General features: G+C 48.9%; 1 protein-coding gene across 1 annotated transcript in view; it reads right to left on the bottom strand.

The window, feature by feature from the left end:
* Nucleotides 1-20,843: 20,843 nt before the first annotated feature.
* PLXNA2 (plexin A2) overlaps nucleotides 20,844-24,180 on the bottom strand; it is a 203,062-nt gene continuing 199,725 nt past the window's right edge. Inside the window, exons 30-32 of the mRNA XM_074351903.1 lie at nucleotides 23,018-23,230; nucleotides 22,027-22,177; nucleotides 20,844-21,344 (exon numbers count right to left, since the gene is read on the bottom strand). Of these exons, the coding sequence (XP_074208004.1) occupies nucleotides 21,249-21,344; nucleotides 22,027-22,177; nucleotides 23,018-23,230 (460 nt within the window). The 3' untranslated portion in view covers nucleotides 20,844-21,248. The remainder of the gene's footprint in view (nucleotides 21,345-22,026; nucleotides 22,178-23,017; nucleotides 23,231-24,180) is intronic.

The raw sequence follows: 24,180 nt of genomic DNA, 5'->3' as shown, positions 1-24,180 counted from the left end.
TATTATTATCATTATTTTTGGAATCTAGACATTAAAACGATCGGGTCTGGGCTCCATCATGGGGCTCTGGTGACTTAGGATAAATATTCTCTGAGACTGAGACAGTATTTGGCCATTTTTTTTTCGGTTGCCCTGGTCTCATGATACTCCGGCCTCAGAGTAATCAGAGGCCAACTTAAGGTGGGGCAGAGAACTGGAATTTGGTTCCTGTTCACTGGATTGCCAACAGACTCTGATGACTCAAATGAAATCCAGTGTTCCTGTGTGGGTCTGGGGGAAATGGGACTTGGCATTCCTCATCTCTTGTCACCCAGGAAATAATATCCTAGTAGAAGAGATGCCTGGTGACGAGAGATGAGTGCTCTGCCTGTAGGAGACGTATGCTAAGGTTTTGGGGCAATAATGGGAACAAAATGGTGGAGGCCCACTGAGGACCTCCCTGGCCCCCAGCTGCTCCCCCTGGGTGAGCTCATCTGTGATCGTACCGCAGTCATCACTCACGACCCGGTAATTTCCAAAGCAGCATCTCTAGGCCATTCTCTCTCTTGAGCTCCAGACCCATGTGTCTAGCAGCTCCCTAGACGACTGCCCTTGAACTGAAAGCTCTTCAGGCCCCAAATGGAACTTCTTCTCTTTCACTTAAAGCTTCCCCTCATCCGTCCTCTCTTTCCCATCTTCTGGAATCCCTTCATTTTGCTCAAGCTAAAGACCTACGGTTAGATGTGACAGCTGATTCTCCCGCACACCGTGCTTGCGGCCAGTCACTGAGTTGGGTCGAGTCTATGTCTTGCACATCCCTTGAATGGGGCCACGTCTCTCCACCTCCACTGTCACCCTCTCGTCTCTCCTCCATTACTCCTAACTGGCCCCTTGCCCACAGGTGGCCTGTGGCCAGTTCACCCCCACATTTCTGCCAGAGAGACGAGCATAGCTTGCGGTTCTGTCCATGGCAGTCCTGTTTAAAACCCTTCGAAGACTCGTTCTCACCCTTGGGTAAGCTGCCCAAGCTATGAGCATAAGTGGCAGGGCCCTACCCCGATCTGGCTCTGCTGCCGTCTGTAGCCCTCTCATTTTTTCATAATGCAATTATGGAATTTTGTGTCTCAGGCATAGTGGACACTGTACAGCTGCTTGGGCCTTTACACACAGGATCTCCTTGCCTGGGAACCTCCTCCCCACCATTTTGGTTCACCTCTGGGCTTGGGTCTCTTCTCTTGGTCCTTCCAAACTCAGCTTAGCTGCCACCTCCCGGGAAAACCCTTCTCCACCCCCAGGCCTGGGTTGGCTATTTCCTGGTGTGCTCCGAGGGTGCCCTGTGCCTGTTCTGCTGTTATAAACACCTGCTCGCCCCTTGAAAGCAGGACCAGCCTGTGTCCGGTGCCTCAGCCAGTGCCTGCCCACTGGAGGGAATTCGTAAATAAGTCACCGGGGAGCAAAGGAGTGTGTCAAATCCACTGATGGGAGGAGTTTCCCACTTTCTAGGGACCCATACATAGGAAGCCCTCCCCCACCCCATCCCACCCATCCAGCAAGGAAGGTTTAGCAGGTATAATGTGATGAGTCTACACTTAGGGTCCCGAGGCTGCAGGTTTAAATCCCACTTTGCCTCTTGTTAGGGGAAATTCCTGGACGCGGAAGCCTCAGCTTGCTCCGCGGCGTAGCAGGAACACATGCCAGACGTGGCTGGCGTGAGGAACAGGCAAGGCGGGTGGACTAGGATGTCCATCTCCGTAAACGGCTGGCCAGGAGGGAGTCGTCCCCTCTGCTCCCACAGAAGCCTGGACCCAGGGCAATGAACTTGTGCTTTCAAGAGCAAGGCTGACAGAGCCGACTTGATAAGGGCCCTGGTTGTCGGATATGATAATAATAGTCTCATTTATTAATATAAAGGCCCACTAATAGAGGCGGCACTTTTAATTAGCCAACACGGCCACGATATTAATTTTTAGCCAGAGTTATTTAAGTCCGAGAGCCTTCCTCCCCTGTTGGGTTAGCACTTTGCTGGAGGGCGATGGAGAACATTTGTAATTGGATTTCTGTGCAGGACTTAATTATAAGGAGACAATAAAGCCCCTGAAATGCAACAGATTTTACCCTGCTCTCTATTATTTTCCAGAGACACGCTCAGGCCAATGAAGGCACAGATTTATCTAAATTATCATTTTTAGACTTAACAAAGCTTCCCCACCCTCGACCCCCAGGACTGAGAGGAATCTGCCCGGAGTGCACATTTGCAGGGAGGGGCACAGGCAGGCGGAGGCGACATTCCTGTAATCAAGTCTTGTCGCTCCACGGGCCACCGGGCAGCTTCCCCAGGCCCCTCGGGATCTCGGAAGAGTATATTCTTCCCTCGGCCAAATGGCTTATTAATAGAATCGGCTTATTTATATCTCACCCAGAAAATCCCAAAGTGATACAGCAGCAGGGAGGTATCGAGCCAATTAGTTGTTGGGCTTGTTGGCGTGGGGGGAAATCTAGTTATTAATTTACTGCCCTTCATCAGTGGCAGAATCGATCCAGAGGAAACCAAAAGGAAAAGAAGAAGGAGAGGAAGAAAGCCACGGGTTTCAGATCGTCTGGGAAAACTCAAAGAGACAAGGCTGAATCGTTTATACCTTCAGCGGAGCTGTCTAACTGTAGGGGGGCAGGGAGGCGAAGGCCACGGCGGTGGTCAGCTGGGTGTGGTGTCTAGGATGGGCCCGTTGGCATCCACTACTGCACGTGGTTCTCACAACCACTGAGTGGGCTTATTTCACCCACTTCGCAAAAGAAACGTTACCCATTCATTTATTCAATATTTGTTGAATCCCCTTTGGAAAGACGACGGTGGGTGAGATACAGCCTGCCCTCCTGCAGCGTATTTTTGGCTCAGATGGGGATCTGCCCCGGGTCACCAGCCAGCATCCAAACTTAGCCCAGCAGGATTAAGATAGGAACCCAGGTTGGCTGTGCCAAAGCCAAAGCCGGGGAAATCACTTTTCCTTCTCCTGGGCACAAGGTCCTGCGGGGGTGTGGCCACCACAATGTGTACCATGTGAGGGCCCACCTCCTTCCCAGCTGGGCAACCTCAGAGGAGTAAAGGACGCCACCAATGAAGACAGTTTAGTTTAGGACTGGGACGAAGAGGGGCTGATGACACAAAAGCATGGGAGAGTTCTTTGGCTACATCGCAGGAGTGATGATGAAAGACAGGTTCAGGAGTACAAGCATCTTTTTAAAAAGTATCATCATTATTACCTTGTAGAAATTGGGGGGTGGAGTGGGAAACAGAACCAGGAAGAAATAAAATAAAATTCACTCATGATCCCACTGTCTAGTTCAGAGCCCACTGTAGCATGTTATGAATATTTTTCCGAATCAATGAACATTCTAGTAAATCAACTATACTTCAATTTTAAAAAAAAATTTTAAAAAGAGTCTACGTGGGCATAATTTTAAATGATAGTATAAAATCCCATCTTGTGAATATACTATAATTTACTTAACTTTCCAAAACTCAGTGGATGTTGAAGTTATATCTACTTACCATTAAAAAGAAAAGAGGTGAATGTATGTGTTTGTCCTCAGTTTTACTTGCTCGAATTCAAAATGGAATTATTGCAACAAGGAGAATGAATATCTTAAGGACCCTTGAGGCGTATTGCCATGTTGCATTCTAGAAATACTGCACACATTTCTATCATGCCAGCAGCGTGTGAGAAGGCCCGTCACTGCGTTACACCTTCATCAATACTCTGCATTGACTTTTACAAGTATTTGCTAATTCAATAGGGGAAAAAATATATTTCCTTACTGTGTTGTCTTCACATATATTGATTGCCAGCATGGTTTAATAGTCTTTTGTATATTTAAACCATTATTTGTGTTTCTTCTGCAAATAGCCTATTCTTGTTCTTTGCACATTTTTCTTTTGCGTTAGTGGTTTCTGTTATGTGTAAACGCTATTTCATATTTTAAGAACATTAATTTTTTGATGTTTTTGTTGCAGACATTTTTCTCAGGTTGATTTTGCTGTTTATTTTTACTTTCTGTGATGTTTTTTATTGAGAGATGGTTCGAATTTTTATGCAGCTAAATATATCTATTTTTTTCCTTTGTGACTTCTCTGATTGCTTTTATGCTTAGAAATTCCAGCTCCACACTGAGATAGAAATAGCAATCTGTATTTTATTCTAAGTATTTTATGGTTTCTTTTTGTTTTTTACATTTAACTCTTTAATGCATCTGAAATTTATGTTATTCTATGTTGTATGACAAGGATTTAAATAGGTTTTCCCACTAAATAGTTAACATTCATCCCAGCATCATGTATTAAAGAATGTTTTTTTCTCCCATTGGCTTGGATGCCACCTTTATCACATGCTAAATTTTCTTTTAATATACAGTAGACTATTCTGAGCTTTCTTATTCTGTTCAGTTAGTTCTTCTATTATAATCACACTGTTTTAATTATTGTATCTTTATACATTCACATATTTTAAAATATGACATATTTTTATATGAAATGTAGCATTTTATTATCTAGTAGAACAAATCTCCCACAATGACTCTTTTTTTTTTTTTTTACATTGGCTATTCCTGCTCATTTTCCAGATGAATTTCAGAAGCATGCTGTTTAGCTTCAGAAAAAAAAAAAAAGTCCCATTTGGGACTTTGAAAGGGATTGGGTTCAACATATATCTTAATTCATGAGCCATTAGCATCTTTATACTATTCAGTCTTACCATTTGGGAAAAATGACATGTTCTAGTTTTTTTCCCCTTCCCTTTGTTTTTACAGGTTTAACCGTTTGATCTAAGTGAAGTTTTAGTCTATACCATGAGATGAAGATCAAAATTGATTCCTTTTAAAATGGCCGATTTTCCCCAATTGCAGCTTTTGCATAACTCACACGTTCTCTAATAATTTAGGATGGTCCTGTTATCATTTATTATGTCTTTAAATATATGTTAGGGTCTGTTTCTAGGCTGTCTAGTCCCCCTAATCCGTCTATACTTGTGTTAATCGCCCCACTGCTTGGATCATTGTCTGGCTTTTCCGAGTACTAGTTGGAGACGCCACCTCGTCCAGATGGCTCTTAGTCACTGCCTGCTTTCTCCCAAACTGGGACTCATTTCCTGAACGGAGTCAACCCCTTGGCCAGAGCCTCTGGTCAGAGCTTTGCAGCTTGATACCAGGTTTCAGTTTTCAGTTGAGAAAACATCATGCTCGGTGGAGCCCGAGACCTGATCCAGGCCCTTGCATCTCAGCACAGCCAGACTCCAGATGCCCCCAGGGAAGAGTGGGGAAGAAGAGGGGCCAGAACATTTCAGGGAGGTGGTGCAAGATAATAACACTAGACTAGACAGCTCCCCGCGTCTCGAGTGTCTGCTACATGCATGCCTCGCCTGTGCCAAGGGCTCCACAGACATTGGTCTGACTTTCACCAGAGACACCTGCACTGATACCACATTTTACACATCAGAAGGCCCACGCAGAGGAAGTAAGAAACACCTCATGTCACCCAGCTGCTAAGCGGCGGGACTGGTTCTTCTCCCCAGCTGTGTCTGATTCCAACTCCCATGATTATCACTTCTGTGCTGTGTTGGCTCAGCCAGAACGGGAGGAACTGCAGCCCCCAAGGATTCTCTGGACAGGGGAGTCTGTCATCTGCGGGAAGTGTTTTTGTCTCCTTGAGCTTTGAGGGGTCTCTAACTCCAGCTCTCATGGTAATAGAATGTTGTCGATGTGAGGTCCAGGGGTTTGAAACTGATCGCCTGAGCCAAGGCTGAGTGGTCCCCTCTGTGCCCAGGCTGGTGGGGTCACCTTAGGGTCCACACCATCCTCAGCCATGGTTGAGGCAGAGCTCTGCCAGCAGGTTCTGCCCCAACTCCCTCCCTCTCCCCAGCCTGCTGCTGCTCTGTCTTCCCAGCCAGCCAGGCAAGTTGGCCTTTTAGCTGCTGACTTCCAAGGTGGGGTGTGTGTGTGTGTGTGTGTGTGTCGCGGAGGCTGTGTGCCCAGTGAGGGTGGGAGCAAAGGTGTGGGGCTTGAAGGGAGAAGGAGGAGGGGGGAACCTACTGCTTGAAAAATGATTCTAGGGGGAGAGGAGGGTATACCTCAGTGCAAGAGCACATACTTCACATCACGAGGTCCTGGGTTCAGTCCCCAGTACCGCCAATAAAAATAAATAAATAAATAAGAACCAAATCCCCTCCCCTCCAAAAACAGAGAATTCTGTGGACCTGGTCATCTTGGTCACATTTTGTCCAAAACAGTGGCCCAGATGCCAAAGACAGCCAGAATTTTAAAATAATAAGAGTTCATTTATTTTATCTTTACTAATAGAAGAATACAACCTAAATTTGCCTCTCATCTTGGTCAGTAAACAATGAGCACGCGGTCACTTCCCACCCATGGGATCAGCGTGTCTTGTCCCCAAGGGGCCTCCTCCTTTCCAGGTGAAGTTAGTCTGCATTCACATATTCCGGTAGTGACCCAGTTCCCACGTTTAGTTTTTCATGGTCTATAGCATTCCATCTTGTCAATAATCCATAATTTAAGAAAATATATTTCAAATGCTGTCTAGAAGGAGCAAGGCGCGAGCAGACTGAAAACAAAGGATCGGGTCATGGGAGGACAAATACGCATCAGCTTTGTAGTGGGGATTTTACTTTTGGTGGGGCATAAAAAATGTAATAGTGCAAATTGTTATTCTGAAGATCTTCCTTTGATGAAGTAGAGCCTTGGGCTAGGAATCTTGGTACCTGGGTGCTGAGCTTGGCTTTCTCTTTTATTTGCTTTGTGCATCTCTGTAGAGGATACTTTCTTCCCCTGGTTGTCAGATTCTACTTGGTTCATTCTCACAGTCATAGAAATCATAAAGCCACAGAGATGGAGGGACATTAGGGTTGACTTCATCGAACCCTCTTATTTTATAGCTGAGAAAGAAATGAGTCCCATAGGTCAAATGACCTTCTGAAGGTCAAAGTCAGGCTTTGCCTATGCGGATGCCAAGTTCACCAGCCTCCTAGTTCTGGGAATTAAATCAGAGACGGAGAGCTTGGCATTCCCTTGAAGAAAGATGTGGTGAGACCTTCATTACTATGCGTGCCCAGCCCATCTAAGCTGCCGGCGTGCGCCTCCTGGACTTCCCGGCCTCTCGTGCTGGATGCCTAGTAGGGCTGACTTAACCTGCCTTTGCAGAAAGGAGGAGGAAGGGGCCACAAGGTTTCCACCTGAGCCCTGAGGCCATCTTGTTTTTTCCAGGACCCCTGCTGCACGTTTCTTGTCTTTTCCATCTGTATGAGCCATCTTTCAAGTTGCTCTTGGAACAGGCTAAGGCAGCCACAGGGCTGCTATTCTGCGTTGGCAGAGGCTGTGTGCTGTTTGGCTTGTCATAATCATCTTACCATCTTGCTAGATTTCTGTCTCGTTTCGCAGAAAGCTCCCAGTGAACAAAGACATAGGCGTGGGGGCTGGGATAACAGGGCAGGGTGGGGTTTTGAGCCCCCAGAGATCTGGTTTGACCAGAGAATCTACAGCTAGGAAGTCCTAGGTTCCAGTGGAACCTCCTATAAGGAAGTTGTCTTGCTGTGTGTTAGGAACTGGAACGAAACCTCGAGAGCAGGTTTTGTCCATTTAATGTTATCACAGAAAGAGAACAAGCCAGCGATGTTGCTGATACGGACATGGAGGAGATTCAGAAAGGAATGAGACCAGCTCAAAGGTCAGGAGGAGGGACACATGGCTGTCTGCAGTACATGCATCTGTGTCCTTCCCCCTCCCCTACAGGGACCAGGAGAAGGGGCCCTGAAAGGAGAGGTCAGCAGCCTGGGGGGAGTGGGGTGGAGCACAGAGTGAAGTGAGAGTCAGATCACAGTTCTCCAACCTCTGAATTTTCTAAAGGCAAAGATCAGAGAGACTCAGAGGAAGGTTCCTCAAAGCTGATGTTTTGGACCAGAGCTCTCTGAGCTGTGTGCTTTGCCCAGTGTCCCCCAGGCCCTTTCTTGTGTCTTTGATAAAATACAATTTTAATTCAGTGCAGAGACAACCAGAAGGAGGAATAGAATGATAATGGGAGTGCAGGCATAGGGAAGGGGCAGTGGCGGAAGGGCAGGCCGGCCTGGTGGGAGGACCTGTCCCCTCCAACCTCTCTAACATCTGGAGCCCGGGGCCCTGTTCTGAGTCACTCCTGTCCAGGGCTTTTTGTGACAGTGAAATGGAGTCATTGCCCCTGAAGGTTTCTCCATGACCGGGATGGACAGAGAGGAGGAAGGGGTAAAAAGAATAGGAAATGTGCGAAGTTCAGCCTCCCATGTCCACTGTCATCCCCCACAGGTCCTGTGTGTCTCTTTCCCTTTTCTTTCCCTCTTTGCTTTAGAGCAGGGGGCCGGTCTCCTCATCTCTCTCCTCATCAGCTGCCCTGGGTTCCTCCTCCGAGGTACTAACTTGGTTCTTGAGTCAGCACAATCCTTTTCCATTGTTAAGGCCTTCTCAACTTTTCATCACGTAAAAACAGATTTTGCAATATAACCAACCCTGGGGCAGGGCAAGGTAAGTACATCTCAAAACCATATGCAGTGGGTAATCCTGGTCTTTGTTCAAGTATAAAAAGGATGGGGTCCACCAGTCTCATATTGTAATTCTTTCCTTCTTCCTCCATAAGCGGTGCCTCGGAGTCTCTCCTGCTTCACTCTACCATCTTTCATCTGGGGGTGGGGCTTCCCCAGCCCCCCACCTCCCTCCACACCCAGAACCACTTCCAGGCCTCTCTCTCGTTCTGTCTCCTAGTCTAGCAGAAATCCTGTTGGCTCTGTAGGTAGGAAAGCCAAGACCTCAAGACTCAGGTGACTTTTGTTCTGTTCCTCAGGAACGCGTATGAAACTCTCTGCCCTCGTGCTCTAGAGATCACTTCCTGCTCCGAGAACACTAGTGGAGAACTTAGAGAAAAGGACTAAGGCTGGATCTTGGGGAATGGATGTTTTCCCATGGTGGCTCCTTAAAGGAACTCAGAATGGCCCTCGCGCAGGGCTGGACCTCTACAAAAAGCAGCTCATCTTCACTTTCAACTCTGGAAGTGCTCAGGCCCCTCATACTTTTGCCTCTTTGCCGGTCCCACTTCCCCCTTTTTGATTTCATTATCCTCATGTGGGATTGGACTCTGCTTTCTCCATAATTCCTTGTATCGGAAGCTGAGTTTTGAACTTGGATTTCAGCGTGACCTTTGGCACTTCTCTCCACCTGGTCTACACTGCGTCTGTGGGTTGGAGGAACCTGTCTGATAGGGACGTAGCTTCTAGGAGGGACCTTAGGGGACCATGGGTATTCCGTGGAGCCCCTAGTGGTGCTCAGAGGCACTTTAGGGTGCAGCACAGAAGAGTGGTGGGGGGAGAACTGGAGGGGAAAGAGAGGCCAGGTGGGTTGGGGCTTGGTTTCCTGTCTCTGTCTCCACTGGGGCAGCTTCACTTTGAAGTGGATTCTGCATGAGCCCTTCTTTGATAAGCTGAAAACGACTTATCTTTTCCAAGCCCCTTCAACTCATAAAGGATAAGCTGAAACTGACACAGAGAAAAGGTTTGTCGAGACCACCTAAGTGGTTTAGTGGCACGTTAGGGCTTTAGGAAGAGACAGTCCCAGTGGCTGCGACAGGTTCCTGAGGACACTGACCCAGCTGCACAGCCCACATCTCCAAGAGTCTTGTGGATTTCTGCGTCTCGCCCAAGCTCTGACTAGGAGGGGCCCGAGGGTCTGAAGCTTTAGTGCTGCTGTCGCAGGCTGGCTCTAGCCTCACTAGGCCCATCTACTCCTTCCACTTTGAGCACTGTGTCCTGAAACAGGAGAGGCTCCTTCCTTGAGCCCCAAAGAGCAATGGGTCACTGATGTCATAGCTTGTGACCCTGTGCAATATTGGATTTGTTATATAATAAGCCTGAGCCCCAGTTTCCTCCTTTCTAAAATGAGAGTGAATTATATTTGCTTCCTCAGGCTTTTATAGAAGCCAATGAGATCACCTATGTGTAGCCCCAATGACAGTAAGTGCACGATAGACACACAAAAATCATTGCTACCAGATAAACGTAACAGCCAGGGAAACTCGCAAGGTTAGGATGTCAGCTGCCAGGTCCTGGGCCTTTCCTGGTGCTTAGCACAGAGCAGAGCATAGAGATGGCTCCTAACAGATACTTGGTTAAGTAGACAAATGAACAGGGGTGGGCTGTCCTAGAAAGGAACCCCCGCACAGTCCCAGGTCTGCAGACTTTCCCTACACCCTAACCTCCTCCTGAAGGTTGAAAATAATTTGGGACTCTAGCATTTTGGGGGAAGTGGTCAAGAGTACTGACCACGCATGTTCCTGTTTCTCTCAGCATCCTCACTCTTCTAAGGAGGAAATGGAGTTGAAATGAAAACTAAGGGCTGCTTCTAATGCGGAGAGAGGAGGCGGGCTCCTGCAGTTCCCTAAGCTCAAGGTCCACGGCGGTCATCCAGGACTAGCTCTGAAGGTGGACTCGTGGACGTTAAATTCACCAAGGGCTGTCCAGGTGGAGGTGGAGTGAGGCTCTGTGAGGTTGGGGAGCTCCCTTCACGCCCTCCCGGGTCGGACATTTTGGGCTCTTCTCCTGAGTGGCTGGGGGCACTTTGGGACGCTGCATCAGAATTTCAGGCTGAGATTTTCCAAAATGCGTCATCAGAGTTAGAAATGGAGCCAAATGAAGATGGGAGAATAAAGGACAGATAAAACTGGGAAGATGGATTGGGAAGGTTGGCGTCCTGCGTGATTCTTGGGGATGAGGCAGCTCAACGTGTCTTGTTTGTTTTGATCAGTTTCGGGTGTATCTCCTTGGGTGCGGCTCCCATCAATGCGCTAGGACGGTACAGACATTCACAAGTTCAGGAGGAAAAACAAGAAGGAGACGGTCTCCAGTTTTTCCTACTCCCTATTATTCACGGCAAGTCTGAGAGTTGGCCCCTCTTCCCTGATCTGGAGCTGGAACCTTCCCCACCCCTCCCTCATTCCCAGCTTCAAGGGCTCCATATTTTGTTTTTTTCGCCTTTTTTCTGAGTGGGGGGCAGGGAATTAGGTTTGTTTGTTTGTGTGTTTGTTTACTTTTAGAGGATGTAATGGAGATTGAACCCAGGTTCTTGTACATACTAGGCATGCACTCTACCACTTGAGCTGTACCCACCCCCCTTAATTTTTATTTTATTTATTTTTATTTGTTTTGGGGGGGGGAGAGTAATTAGGTATTTATTTATTTATTTATTTATAATGGAGGCACTGGGAACTGAACCCAGGACCTTGTGCATGCTAAGCACGTGCTCTACCACTGAGCTATACCCTGCCCCCTACTCCATACCTTGTTAATGTCTGTCTCTTTTCTTCTTCGGTTAAATAGCAAAGGTTGAGATTTTTCAGAAGCATTTTCTACTGGGAAACTAAGGGTTTCTTGGTGGTTGCCAGGGGCTGGAGGGCGGAGAGAAAAGAGAGTTACTGTTTAATGGGTAGACAGTTTCAGTTTTATAAGATGGAAAGAGTTATGGAGATGGGTGATGGTGATGGTTGCACAGTAATGTGAATATATTGAATTCTGCTAAACTGCACCCTTAAAAATGGTTAAGATGGTAAATTTTATGTTATGTGTATTTTTACCACAATAAAAAAAGCATCAAAATGGATGGATTTACAAATCATATGTGCTGAATTTAGTTTCAGTGTTTGATAGCAGAGGACTTGTCTTTTTCTCTCTGTGATGCTTAATTTTCTGTGTCAACATAGCTAAGCGGTGGTGCCTAGTTGTTTGGTCAAACACCAGTCTAGATGTATTTTAGTTGCGGCTAACATTTACAATCGTAGATTCTGAGAAAGCAGGTTACCCTCCATGGTATTGGGTGGGCCCACCTAACAGCTGAAGGACCTAAGAGCAACACGGAGGTCTCCCAAAGAAGAAGAAATTCTGCCTCCAGATGCCTTCGGACCAAGACTGCACAACAGCTCTTGCTGGACTTGCGAGCCTGCCAGCCTGCCCTGCAGACTTCAGACTTGGCAGCCTCTGGAACTGAGTGAGATTTTCTTTAAACTCTGTCACTGTTTCTACCTCCCTATACACACACAGACACACACACACACACACCCATGCACACACACACACCCTATTGGTCTATGGTTCTGTTTCTCTGGAAAACCCTGACTAATGCACTCACCTGAACCCAGCTGGGGATGGAGGTGCCCAGACTTCTCCCAGAGAGGAGACAGGAGAGGCCCCTTCCAGGTCTGGTAAGCACTCTGTTCCCTCTGCTTCTCCGGCTTCTCTCTGGGACTTGGGCCCCTGGGGTCTGTGTCCTCTGCCTCCAGCCTACCTGTCCTTCTCTGTTGCTCCTGCCCTGGGCCTGAGGCCCTACCCTGTCCCCAGCTCTCTGGGTGAAGGGATATCTTTCCTATTAGGTGCCTGACACCTTTTGGGTCCTGATCCTGGTCAGGCTTTCAGGAATCATCTACTGACTGTGTGGCCAACCGGGCTCCATCCGTGGTTCTAGCACATGCAGATTTGGCTTCGCCTACTCCCCTCTGCTACTTACCATTTACCTGGAGCACATTTACTGGCTGGTTCATAGCTGATTCTGCCTTTGGGGAAAGCCTTGATTCGTCTCCTGTTTCCCTTGGTCAGCATCCCTGCCTCGTCTCCTAAGGGCTTAACTTTCAGGCACCAGCTTTTATTGCTGAAATCTACAAGGTTTAATTCGGCTTCAGACCCTCATCTGCTCCTGCCTATAGGTCCTACTGGACAGCCCGTAGGAGGGTGCCTGGTTAACTCTCTTTCTCACTTACCTATTGCAATATTTACGGAGGCCATGCTATACATTATCTTATTTAACCTGTACAAAACCCTTTATTGAATATATAGTATCCCCATTTTATAGATTTGAAAATTGGTATCCAGTGAGGTTATCTAACCTGCCCCAGACCATATAGCTTGGGAATGGAATTCAACCCCAGGCAATCTGAATCCAAAACCTGTGCCCTTAGCCAGGACCTACATGAAACCTCGCAATTAGAAAGGAGTGGGGAGTGAGGAATAAAGATAAAAAAAGCAGAGGCATAAAGTGAAGCCAGGTAGTGGTGGTGGGGCTACGGAATAGCTCAATGGTAGAGCGCATGCTTAACATGCACAAGGTCCTGGGTTCAATCCCCAATACCTCTATTAGAAAAATATAGAAAAAATAAAATAAGATAAAGCCAGGAGTCAGGTGAATATTCTAATAATATGCTGCATAGAAAACAAACTGTGGTTACCAGGGGGGAAGAGGGGAGGGATAGATTAGGAGTTTAGGATTAACAGATACATATTACTGTATATAAAATAGATAAACAGCAAGGACCTACTATATAGCACAGAGAACTATATTCAATTTCTTGTAATGAGCTGCAATGGAAAAGAATCTGAAAAAAAAGTATGTATATGTATAACTGAATTGCTTCACGGTACATCTGAAACTAACATTGTAAATTGACTACACTTCAATAAAAATTAAGAATTCAAAAAATAATATGCTGCAGACAGTCCTACACATGGGCTTCTGGTGGGCCACAGGTTTGGCTCCCAGCTTCGGCAGTCGTCACACACCTAGGTGGGAGTCAGCTCTGCCTTCGGCTCACCTGCTGAGCAGCGAGGTCTGACAGCTCCTGCCGTCACTGTGACCCAGCACAGATTTCCAGCTGCACCCACTTCCCTAAATTCTCTTGAGTGGATTATCATGCAAGTTTTCCCTTCAAACTGAGGAACCTAGTTCTCTGAGAATCCTATGGCTCCAGGTTGGCAAAATTATTTTGCTCTCGTAGTAAAAATGATTTATAATTCCCACGAAGAAAAGGGATGAGTCTTTCTCTCTTCGAATAATGATTTGGTGTTGATATTAGATTGTAAAATCGAGAAAGCTGCAACTTTATGCCTTAGCTTTTTTTTTCCCTTTCTGTGTCTAACTGTGCCGAGGCTAGTATCATTTCGCACTGCAAGTGATGGCCAGACCGTGATTGTGTTGAGCAAATTTGAATATTAATGGATGCTGAAGAGCGCTCTCATAGCCTGTGCTTGTTACAAGAGGAAAGATCGATTCCTGGGAAGACTTTGGAGTATTAAATGGTCCTAGGGCTCATAAAAGGCAGAGTCATGCTGTAGAAAGAGCATGAAATCTGAACTCTAGAGTAGCTGTGTGAACTTAAGCGAATCTCTTACCCTCTCTGAGCCTCAGACTAGAAAAATGGGACATGCCTATGGCAGCAGGCTTAAAAGAGATGTTCTAGTGTCTGCACTATGGAAGTGATTCACAACATCCATTCATTCGATCACTTATCCATTCAGAACTTTCTTATTGGGCATCTGCTATAGACTCACCCAGGGCTCAGTGCTCTGTCCTGGGACCACAACAGACAGTGGGACAGACAGATGCCTGGTAGACTCCCTCCTCCTCAATTTCTTCCTTCCCTTGAGGATGCTAGTTCCTGCAGCAGACATTTAATAATAGAGGTACCCCATTTAAAATGTTGAGGGGAGAGCTGTGTTGGAAAGAAGATTGGGGAAATTCTGGGGTGCAAATACCCTAGGCAGAGAAATGACCTCCTTCATCTAGTCCGTGTGGCCCTGTGTCCCATCCCAGCTCACCCCCGGGGCCCCAGCGGGCACTGGCAGAGGTTGGTCTCATCTAACTGCTCCTGCTCCACACTCCTGACAGTCCAGAAGCCCACCAGGGTCATGTGAGTGCTTTTGCTGAGAAATAATTATATCTTTGTCACTGTGGTGGAACACAGTGCCTCCAGTGCTCTGGGTCTGCATTTATAAGAGAAGCGGAAGATGGTTTAATGTTAGCATAACAGCCCGGTGCACTCACAACAAAACCCTCCTTGCAATTGAAAATGATGCACTAATTACACACAGGCTTCAGCGACATGCTCTTCTCTCGGCTCTTTGGGGTGTTGTGTTTGCATTTTTCTCACCCTCAGGACCAGCATTTGCATCTCTCCAGTCTCTCAGGGAACAAGCATGCGCGCGTGCGTGCGTGCGTGTGTGTGTGTGTGTAGGCACCAACACCAAGCTGCAGAGTAGGCACTGAAATATCTTCACAGGAAATATCTCTCTGAATCCACGGTAATTCTACAACTCTAGCACACACGAGATTTATCAACATGTACTCGTTTGTATGATTTTGCTTTTTGAGTCCCAGGCCCCCTTCTTACACGTGCCGGCTGTCCATGTAAGTCTGGGCCGACCTTGACAGCAGGGTCTCCTCAGACTGGAGGCACGCTGAAGGCAGAGGCTGTCCCTGCTGTGAGACTGGAGGCTGTCTGAGGGCGAGAGCGGCACCCCATCCTTCAGGAGCCTCTAGTCTCAGTGCTGGGTATGAGGCTGTGGGCCCAGAACACAGTTCTGACCTCATTATCCTGAAGGGAGACGGCTGGTTTTCTGGTGCACTCCACTGAGATGTCAGATCGACAGCTTATCCACACTGGCTCCTTTTAGCAGCTGAGAGTAGATGTGTCTCCCACACACTTTTGGGAAAAATAGACAAATGGAGGCACGGTGAGAGGAGGGGGCATGGCACCCTCAGGCCAAACCTCAATTCCCTGCCTCTAGGCCTCGTTGCCTCTGGATGCCAGGTCAGCCCCAAATTGCTTTTATTTTATTTTATCCAGGCCAGAGCCCACCCACCCCCTCCCCGGAGCTGGATCTAAAGGCGCACAGTATCTGGCATCTTCCCCTTGACTCACCCTTAACCCCTCAACTGAAAATAAAAGAAAAACAACCACAAAACCCTTCCATGGCATGTCTGAGACATTCCTTTTTCAGAATCCTTGTGATCTTCACAGCCTGAAAGGCTGAGAGCACCCTGCCTTTCTTATTTATTATTTCCTCCCCCAGCACTTAGGACAATGCCACGCCATGGTAGGTGCTTACAGTTTTTAATACAAATCAATGAATGTAATTTTGGGGAAAGTCTGGTGGTGGATCTCCTCCGTCTGAGACCTCAGTCACCCCTAAGAAAGCACCTCAACCCAAGGTTTTTGCACCATCAGCTTCTTGTTGGAGAAAAGCGATATTCTGGGTCTTGGGACTAGGGGGCAGTGTTCATCTATTGGTACAAGCCGGAGCGTGTGTGTGTGTGTGTGTGTGTGTGTGTGTGTGTGTGGTGCTGACTGGACATTATTAAGCTCTGGCTCCAGAGAGAATTTTAGAAGTCCCTCGGAACAACTTAGCTCAACTTCCTGTGAGTCCTCTGCTTCTTAAATACACCTGTGAAATGTTATTCTGCAGATATGCAACTGAACAATCAGGTTTATTTGAAGATTTATGTTTTTTTTAATCCAGTAAACTTTATTTATATATAACAACAGTACAAATTGTGTCCTTGGCTTGCAAAATAGGAGTGTTTCATATTTACAATAGGTACACAATAATATATTAGAATAACCAAAAAAACCCCATTTTATTGGAATATCTTAAATACGTAATTTTCTTACAGCTTTTAATCCACAACACCTGTAAAAACAACAAAACCAGACAACTATCATTCTATTTCCTTAAAAATAGATATAATACAGATTCCAGTGTGTCAAGAAGAGTGGGTTTGGGTAGGAGAAATTGAGGGGAGAGGCAGGTGGGCTCAGGCCCCTGGTCCCCTGGTACAGAGAGCTCGTCCCTCACTCCCTGACACATGCAGGAACATCGGCTCTGTGTGGGGCAGACTGTGTTCCGTTATGTTCTCCACCTGTGACGCCAACACGGAGAGCAAATGAAGCCAGAGTCAGAGCCTCGACTGGAGCTCAGACGATGCCTCCCGTCCCCCTTGAGGTGAGGACAGGAGGAGTGGGCCGCACGCGGCCAGGATAGAAGGTGGAACCCTGTGAGGTGAGGGGAACGAGACAGGGGTGTCCACGAAAGGCGGAGACTCTCCAGTTTGCTCATGGGACTGAGGCCCTGTCTCCCAGGACCTCCCGGCTACCAGGGGTGAAACCTGATCTGTCCGCCCTGGCGTCCCCGAGCCCCAGATGGTTAAATGTCGCTCTTAAGGAAACCAGATGAAAGGAAAGATGGAAGAGAGACTGGAGTGATGAAGAGGTTGCTGCCATCTTCTCCCAGCTTGTTCCTGAGACAAGGCACCAGAAGGCCCTCAGCGTCATCTCCCGAGTCTCTCCGTGGGATCTGCTTCCACAGTCCTGCGTCCACGGTGCCCCTTTGCATTTTCTCACCCACAGAGTCTGAGTTCTCTCCTGCTCCTGGCCAGGCCTCAGGAACCTCAGGCATGACACAGCGTGGCTGGGGACAGCGGCCTCCCCCGGAGCAGCCGCCGGCTCAGGACTGACTGGCTGCGGGTTACCGGGCGCAGCTGTGGCTGGAGGGATGCACGTGGAGACTGAGCAGCCAGAGGCTGTCAGACATCCTCTGTTTGTTCTGCTCAGACCCTTCCAGTCCGGCTCCCCATCCACTGCTTCTGCTTCATGCTCAGCAGAGCCAGGGACCTCGACAGCTATTTCTTGACCTCTTTTGGTGGAAATAAAGGAAGATCAGGAGCTCGGGCGGCAGGGATGTGCCACCAGAGGAGATGGTGGCAGTGGGAGCGAGAGAGGCTCTCATGGCTAGAGGACTGTCCCCAGAATGAGGTAAGGCAGCTGGGTTGTTCGGCTTTCTTCTTCTGGCTCCCTTTGCTACAGAACTTGGTGCCCTCTGCAGGTCCAGGAGGAGGGTTGTTGGGCTAAGTTGGTGGCAGGAACCAGCAGCCCGAAGGATGAGAATTTGCTGGAAGAAGGCCCTTCCTGGTCTGGTTCATTGCAGTTTCTCAGCACCTGGAGCAAGGCCTAGCAAATAGCGTTAGCTCACGAAGGTTCCCGGAAAGGATGGAGATAAGAAATCGCTTCCTCGCAAGAGAGAAGTTTATAGCTGATCTGTGCTCTTAATGACCGAACTTGTCATGGCAGGAGGGGAGCTCTCGGCCGGGAGGTGGATCAGGAGTGGTGCTGGGAGATGCGCCGTGGGGAGCGGCAGAGCCCAAGCACAGAAGCACCTGGCCCCGTGCCGAGGGTCGGAAGCAGCAGCAGCAGGCCAGCCGGAGGGACTCGCTCCACCACAGCGGACACGGCCATCTCCATCTTGTCCATGAATGCTCTGTCTGGCCGAGCACATCTCTGGGGTGATTTTCCTTGACCTTTTCCAGAGAACGGTCTCTTGTGCAGATCAGTGCAACAAAACAAAGTCAGATCAGCTTCGAGAGAGAATTCCCTCCCTGCCTCCTTCCAAGATGGATGACTTCACGTGGGGATGGGTTGCCAATTTACTGCCTTCCTTACACAGGGTCCAAATATCCTCAAATTGGATAATGGGGAGGAGAGAGGCCAGCTAACTCCCTCTCCTCTCAGCACAGGGCGCGGATTCTTGGTGACCCCCAGCCAAGAGTTGGTGGAGGAGGAACAGGTGAGAAGTCAGAGTTGAGTCCAGTCAAGTTTTCCTTTATCTAAATCCCCTCCTCAGGGAGGCCCCTGTGCCACGTCCTTTTCCAGCCCACACTTCCCAACTCTTTCATGGAATCTGGGAAATGTGGCCAAGCCTCTTACGCCTGCTGCCTCTCCCCTCCACTCTGCAAGCGGCCGTCCTCCCATCATTCTCCCACTCCCTAAAAAGCTTCGGGGAAGCATCCCCTGCTTCAAGGAGGCAGTGAATGGCCATTAAAAGTCTTTGCTGGAGACACCTAGGTAGATGTCTAGCGGTACGGGTTGGGAAGATGCAGCTGAGATGTCTAACTTGCTTTTGCTTCTTGGTGGAGCAAAACCCAGGTGCCAGTCTGAGCAGTGGTGTAATCAGAAAACCTTCATTCAGAGCTCAGAAGGAAAATGAGGGGGCTGCCCTCTTCTGTGGCTAGCACAAGTCCCCTGCTCACATTCCTTTTGTCTGTGTCTCCTCTCCTTTCATTGTCATACATCGTAGGCTCTGAGCTGATGAGCTTTGGGTGCTACGAAGGGCAAACACTTTGGCTTAGTGCAGAAGGCCAGTCATTAGCATTTCTTTCAGGCTATAAATAGGGCTGAGAGAAACTTTAACAGAAGTGGATTATCAGAAGAAAGTGGCGTTGGCATGGCTGGTTGTGAATTACAATGAAAACAGCGCATTTCCTGAGTATTTTGCTGAATGCTTTTCTCTTCCCATTTGTCAGCTGCATTCAGGCAAGAAACTGGAGCTGAGGCGACTGGGCGATGTCTGCTGTGTGGTGAGCACAGTGATCCAAAGCCACACGCCAGCGACAGAAGCCAGCCCTCAGAGCTCCCCTTCCCCTGGCCCTTTCCTGGGACTCCAATGTGGTCAGCAGAGGCTTTGGAAATAGGAATTGTTTGGAGGTAAATCAGGGCACAGAGAAGCTGCAGCCCCAAGTTAATTGCAGAGGAAATGACCCTGGTCTGGTCTCTCTGGGGTAGCTGGTCCAGTTTCCCAGCACGTTAGGCAGCCCCTTGTACAGCAGAAGGTGGGGATGGGAGGCTGGCCCTCCCCTGCTGCCCCGCCTCCCATCCCTTTGCCTTTCTCTTGTTCTCCTTCCCACTCACTCCGATGCTGCCTGCAGAGAGGTTGGGGCTGGCTGCTTGGATCCTGGCCAGCATGGGAGGCCTGGAATCTCTGGTGGCTGTCTGGTCACCAGGGTCCTGCACCAACGGAGGCTCCTCCCCCTGGTTGCCTCCCACGGGCTTCCATGGGGCCTCAGGACCAGGACGTGGAGCTTTGGTCTCTTGGTTTGGAAACTACGCTCAGGAGGGTTGGTCATCCATGGATTTAGATGTCAGCAGGAGAGAGAGACGCCCAGTGAGAAGCCGCCCACTTGTCCTTTAAATTCACAAGGACACGTGAGAGGCGGAAAGAGAGGCAGAAGAAGAGTCACGTGGGGATGCCACGGCCACTCCTACTGAGGCCAGTGCTCGGGTGATCAGGAGCTTCCACAGAGGAAAGAGCGAAGGGTGGTCCCTCCCCTCTAGGCACGAGAGAACAAAAGCACAACAACAAATACTGCAGCTTCTTGAACCTATGCTCTTCAAGTATTGCTGGCTGTAAACAGTGTTTGATTTTTGTTTCCTTTTTAATTGCAAGAAACCACTGGCGGATCGGATTGCAGTGGAAACCCAAGCCAGACACTCAGGTCTCCACATCAGCTCCTGGATGGAACCTCCTGGAGGCCTGGAGGCCCTTTCCCCAGGGTGCCTGCTGTCTGACAGTGATGGATGTGAGGCCTTGCTGCCCAGGGTCCTCAGGGAGGCCAGGCATCCAGCTTGGGAGAGGCCCCCCTCTTCCCCCACGTCCGGTAGTCACTTGAGGGAAACCAGAAGGAAAAGTACCAAAATCAATTCCTCATTCGTTGAGGTTTGGGATTAAATGAAACAAAAACAAACAAACAAAAAACAGTAGCAAAAAGTATTGGTACTCTGCAGACACATATTTTCCCTGGAGACGAGAATATACAGGTGTGTGTGTGTGTAAAGCTCGGTTTCCAGTCAGCCAGGTGGGGCGCTCGAGGACTTGGCCGTGTGTGCAAGCATCCGTCCTTCCCCAGCTCTTCTGGTTGCCAGCATCGTTCTGGGTCTCGCTGGCCTCTCTTCTGGTGAAATGTTTGGTGTCAACTTGTGCTCATTCTTCTCTCCTCACTTTTTTTTTTTTTTAAATTTCAAGGGAAAAGAAACAATCCGTTTCTCTCCAGTTTCTCTCAGCATCACTTTGCAGCTTTTTTCCATCACTGGGAAACAGGAGTTATAGGAGGAAGGAGGGATGATGGGAGGGGGTGGGGGGTGGAGAAGGAAGGGGGACAGAAACCAGAATTAAACAAAAGGTGGACGGGATGAACAGGGAGGCTTTTTGTTTTGTTTTATTTCCGGTTTTCCTTTTTCTTAAAAAAAATTAAATAAAGTTCTCATTATTTCCCCAATATACATCAAGTGAGTTTTCATGCAAAGCAGCAGTCACAGAGGCAGAACCATGCCAAGTCCGTGCCTCTCAGCTTGAAGAACCACCTTCTTCGCGCCCCTGCTTCCCTCTCGCTCTCGCCATCGGTGGGTGACGCCCGTGGTCTCTCCTGGCGGAACTGGCTGTGATGAAACTTGGCTGGCGTGGGGAGAGGGGCCCTACCCTCTCCCCAGGATGGGGTCTCAGGGGACAGCAAGCTTTGGGGCCTGGCCCCCTTCACTTGTCCTTCCGAGACGCCCGGTGTGACAGCATTCACGGGTCCCTCTTCCCAGGAACGGGAGGCTCCATCTCTCAGCTCTCAATGGACATGGCATTTATGAGCTGTTCCACCTTGTACGCCAGCCGCTGTCTCCGGGCCTGCTCGTCCTGCTCTAGTGCCCCGATGAGCTAAGGAACAAAAGCAAAGGAGGGGCCGGGTCAGGGCTCGGCAGAGAAGAGGCTGTTTTCCAGAATCCTATCTGCCTTTCCATTCTGCCCTAATGAACGTAACCTTAAATGATGTAAATGGTTAACTGAATATATGTACCTATGTATGTATGTTTGCATGCATGCTTGTAAGTGTACCTCTAAAGTCTTTAAAACATTTGGCAGATAGGAAGTGCTATGTAAGCATTTGATATTATTGTTACTGCTACTATTTTCAGGTACGATGCTAGTGCATGACTTGTGAATTCTTTCAAATTGTCCTCTTCAGGCTGTATTCATGTGAAGGTCCACCTGTCCATCTGAAATGTAACTGAGGCATCTGCCCAAGTGCAAAGAACAGTCTGATTCCTTGTTTAAGAAGGAATGAAATTAATCGTACACTTTGAACTGAAAAATACTATCATTAAAAGTGCAATTGATTGCACTAGCAAAGAGGGCAAGACAGCAGAAGGTGTAAGAAAGAACAGGATGAATCAGGAGAGGTTAGGCTGCCTCCTAAAGGAATGGTGATGATTTTTTGACTCCACAAATGCGTTTTCTGAATTACCCTACGTTGCTTTTATTTAAGGGTGGAGCTCCGCTTTCTGTGTAACCTCCTTGCTCCCTGCTTGCAGGTTTCTGTCCCTTCAGGGCCCTGTCTCACCTCTTCGCTGTACTTGCTGACGTAGGAGTAGATCTCATTGAGGGCACTCAGCATGTTGAACTCCACGGCGTGCAGGCGGGACTGCTCGGCGAGGTAGGCATTCATGTCTTGGTCACTGATGGCGGGGAGCTTGGCGATGTCTGCGTAGTATCTGCCACAGAGAGGACAGGCTCCCTTGGTGGGGACTCAGCAAATATTTGCCTGCACCTACCCTGGCCCCAAGCCCCTTGAGAGCATGAGTGTCCTCAGTTGCTCCTGTCTTTCTATTGTCTTCTGATGTGGTTTCCTCTGGCTTCTTGCCTCAGGCTGAGCTTGGAGTCTGGAGACTGGTTCTTCCTAAGGCCAGAGTTTCTTCAGGAGATTTCATCTAACTTTGAGCTCCCATCTGCAGTGATCCCCCAGTGTGGTTAAAAAAGCCCAGATTCTGACCAGACTCCTTGTATTCAAATTCCAGTTCTGCTATCTGCTAGCTGTGTCACCTTGGGTAAGTTACTTTGCCTCTCTGTGCTTCAGTTTCCTCATCAGTAAAATGGGGATGGTAATAATACCTACTTCACTACTCTGTTGGATATTTTAATGAGATGCTACATACATCATCTTTATCACAGTGCTGGGTACTTAGCCTGTGTTCCATAAATGGTCTAAATGGTAATTAGTTGGGAGAGGGTATAGCTCAGTGGCAGAGTGCATGCTTAGCAGGCACGAGGTCCTGGGTTCAATCCCCAGTACCTCCAGTAAAATAGATAAATAAAAACTGAATTACCTTCCCTCCTCCCAAAAAATTGAAAGAAAAATGGTAATTAGAATAAGGATCTGACTTCAAGGATATAAAACTCCCCTCCTTTCCCCAAGCAGGAACTTTGGATAAGGGAGAAAAAGTCAAGCAGGAGGTCCCGAAGGTACCGCAAACAAGGTTTTGAATCCTTGGTCAGTAAAGCCCAGAGGAGGGGAGGGAACAGGGCCACGGGCCTGTCCTGACGGTGCGACTGACCTCTCCACCCAGCTCTTGTAGCTGGGGATGTCCTTGGCATAGAGCAGCTTGTTGGAAGGGGAGTCCTTGCCCAGCCGGTGCTCAGAGGTTGAGCACGAGTCCATGAAGGTCTGGGCCACCACGGAGAGGCAGGCGTCCGTGATGCTGCCCTTGTGGATGTCAAACACGAACTGCGGGTTCTTGATCACGTTCACCCAGAAGCGCAGCGGGAGGCTGTGGGAAAGGCAGAGCAGACTCTGAGGATGGGCCTGGCTGTGCCCTGATGCTGTCCACTTGAATCCCCCCGACAAATGCGAAATTCTCCCTCCGAAGGGTGAGAGAGTGAAAGCACAGAGGAATGGTCCAGCCAGGGCTGCTGACCTAGCCTCAGCCGTTACCGACCCTGGGAGAAAAGGAGAGGTCCTGTTGCAGCCTATCGGGGTGCTGACCCCATTTCCTGACAACTGAGAGGTGGGCGTGGGGGCCTCGGGTCCCTCCTGGCGGTCTTTTCCCAAGGCCTCTGTGCCCCCAGGAAAGCCCAAGTACAGAAGGCTGCACAATTTTCTCAGGGCTTCCAACAAAGCCCCCAGAGCCCCTTGCCAGTGCCCAGGGCCGTTGTCCGGAAGGATGCAGTGGCCGCCCCAGCAGGCCTGAGAGCCGCACAAAGGCCGCCACCTGTGCTCCCCGCCCAGTCCGGCCGCCCCGCCGCTTCCCAGCGCTGGCCCGGCCCGGCTGGGCTGAGGCGCGGGCTCCCCTGGGGACAGAGCTTTCACGACTCTCCCCAGGGCTTTCTCGGCTCTGGGCAGGGGCAGAGGGAGAAGAGGGGGCCATTGTTGGCATACAGGAATGGCTCAGAGCTTTTCCCACCCCAAGAAGGACAGATCAGTCGTTAGGAGAGTTCTTTCTGCGACCCAGGAATTTATAATCAGAGCAGAATGCGTTTTCTCTGCTCCTTAGGCCGGGAGGATAAGCCCATTTGCTCCCCTTCAAAACCAGACCAGCTGCAGAATTCTGTTGCCTTTTCCAACTCAGCCTTCCCCTCCAGCTGCCTTCGGGGACTTAACTGTTTTGGTTCCTCTGCGGAGTGAGCTCTGTCCCCTGGCTTGTCCTTGGGGCTTGAGGTGTTAACCTCTCCTCTCCATTTCCTCATCTTCTCTTGACTCTCCTGGACCCCAAACTTTCCC

The sequence above is a fragment of the Camelus bactrianus genome, chromosome 23 (genome assembly GCF_048773025.1).
Source record: "Camelus bactrianus isolate YW-2024 breed Bactrian camel chromosome 23, ASM4877302v1, whole genome shotgun sequence".
NCBI classification, from domain to species: Eukaryota; Metazoa; Chordata; class Mammalia; order Artiodactyla; family Camelidae; genus Camelus; species Camelus bactrianus.
This window is presented reverse-complemented; position numbering and strand designations above follow the sequence as displayed.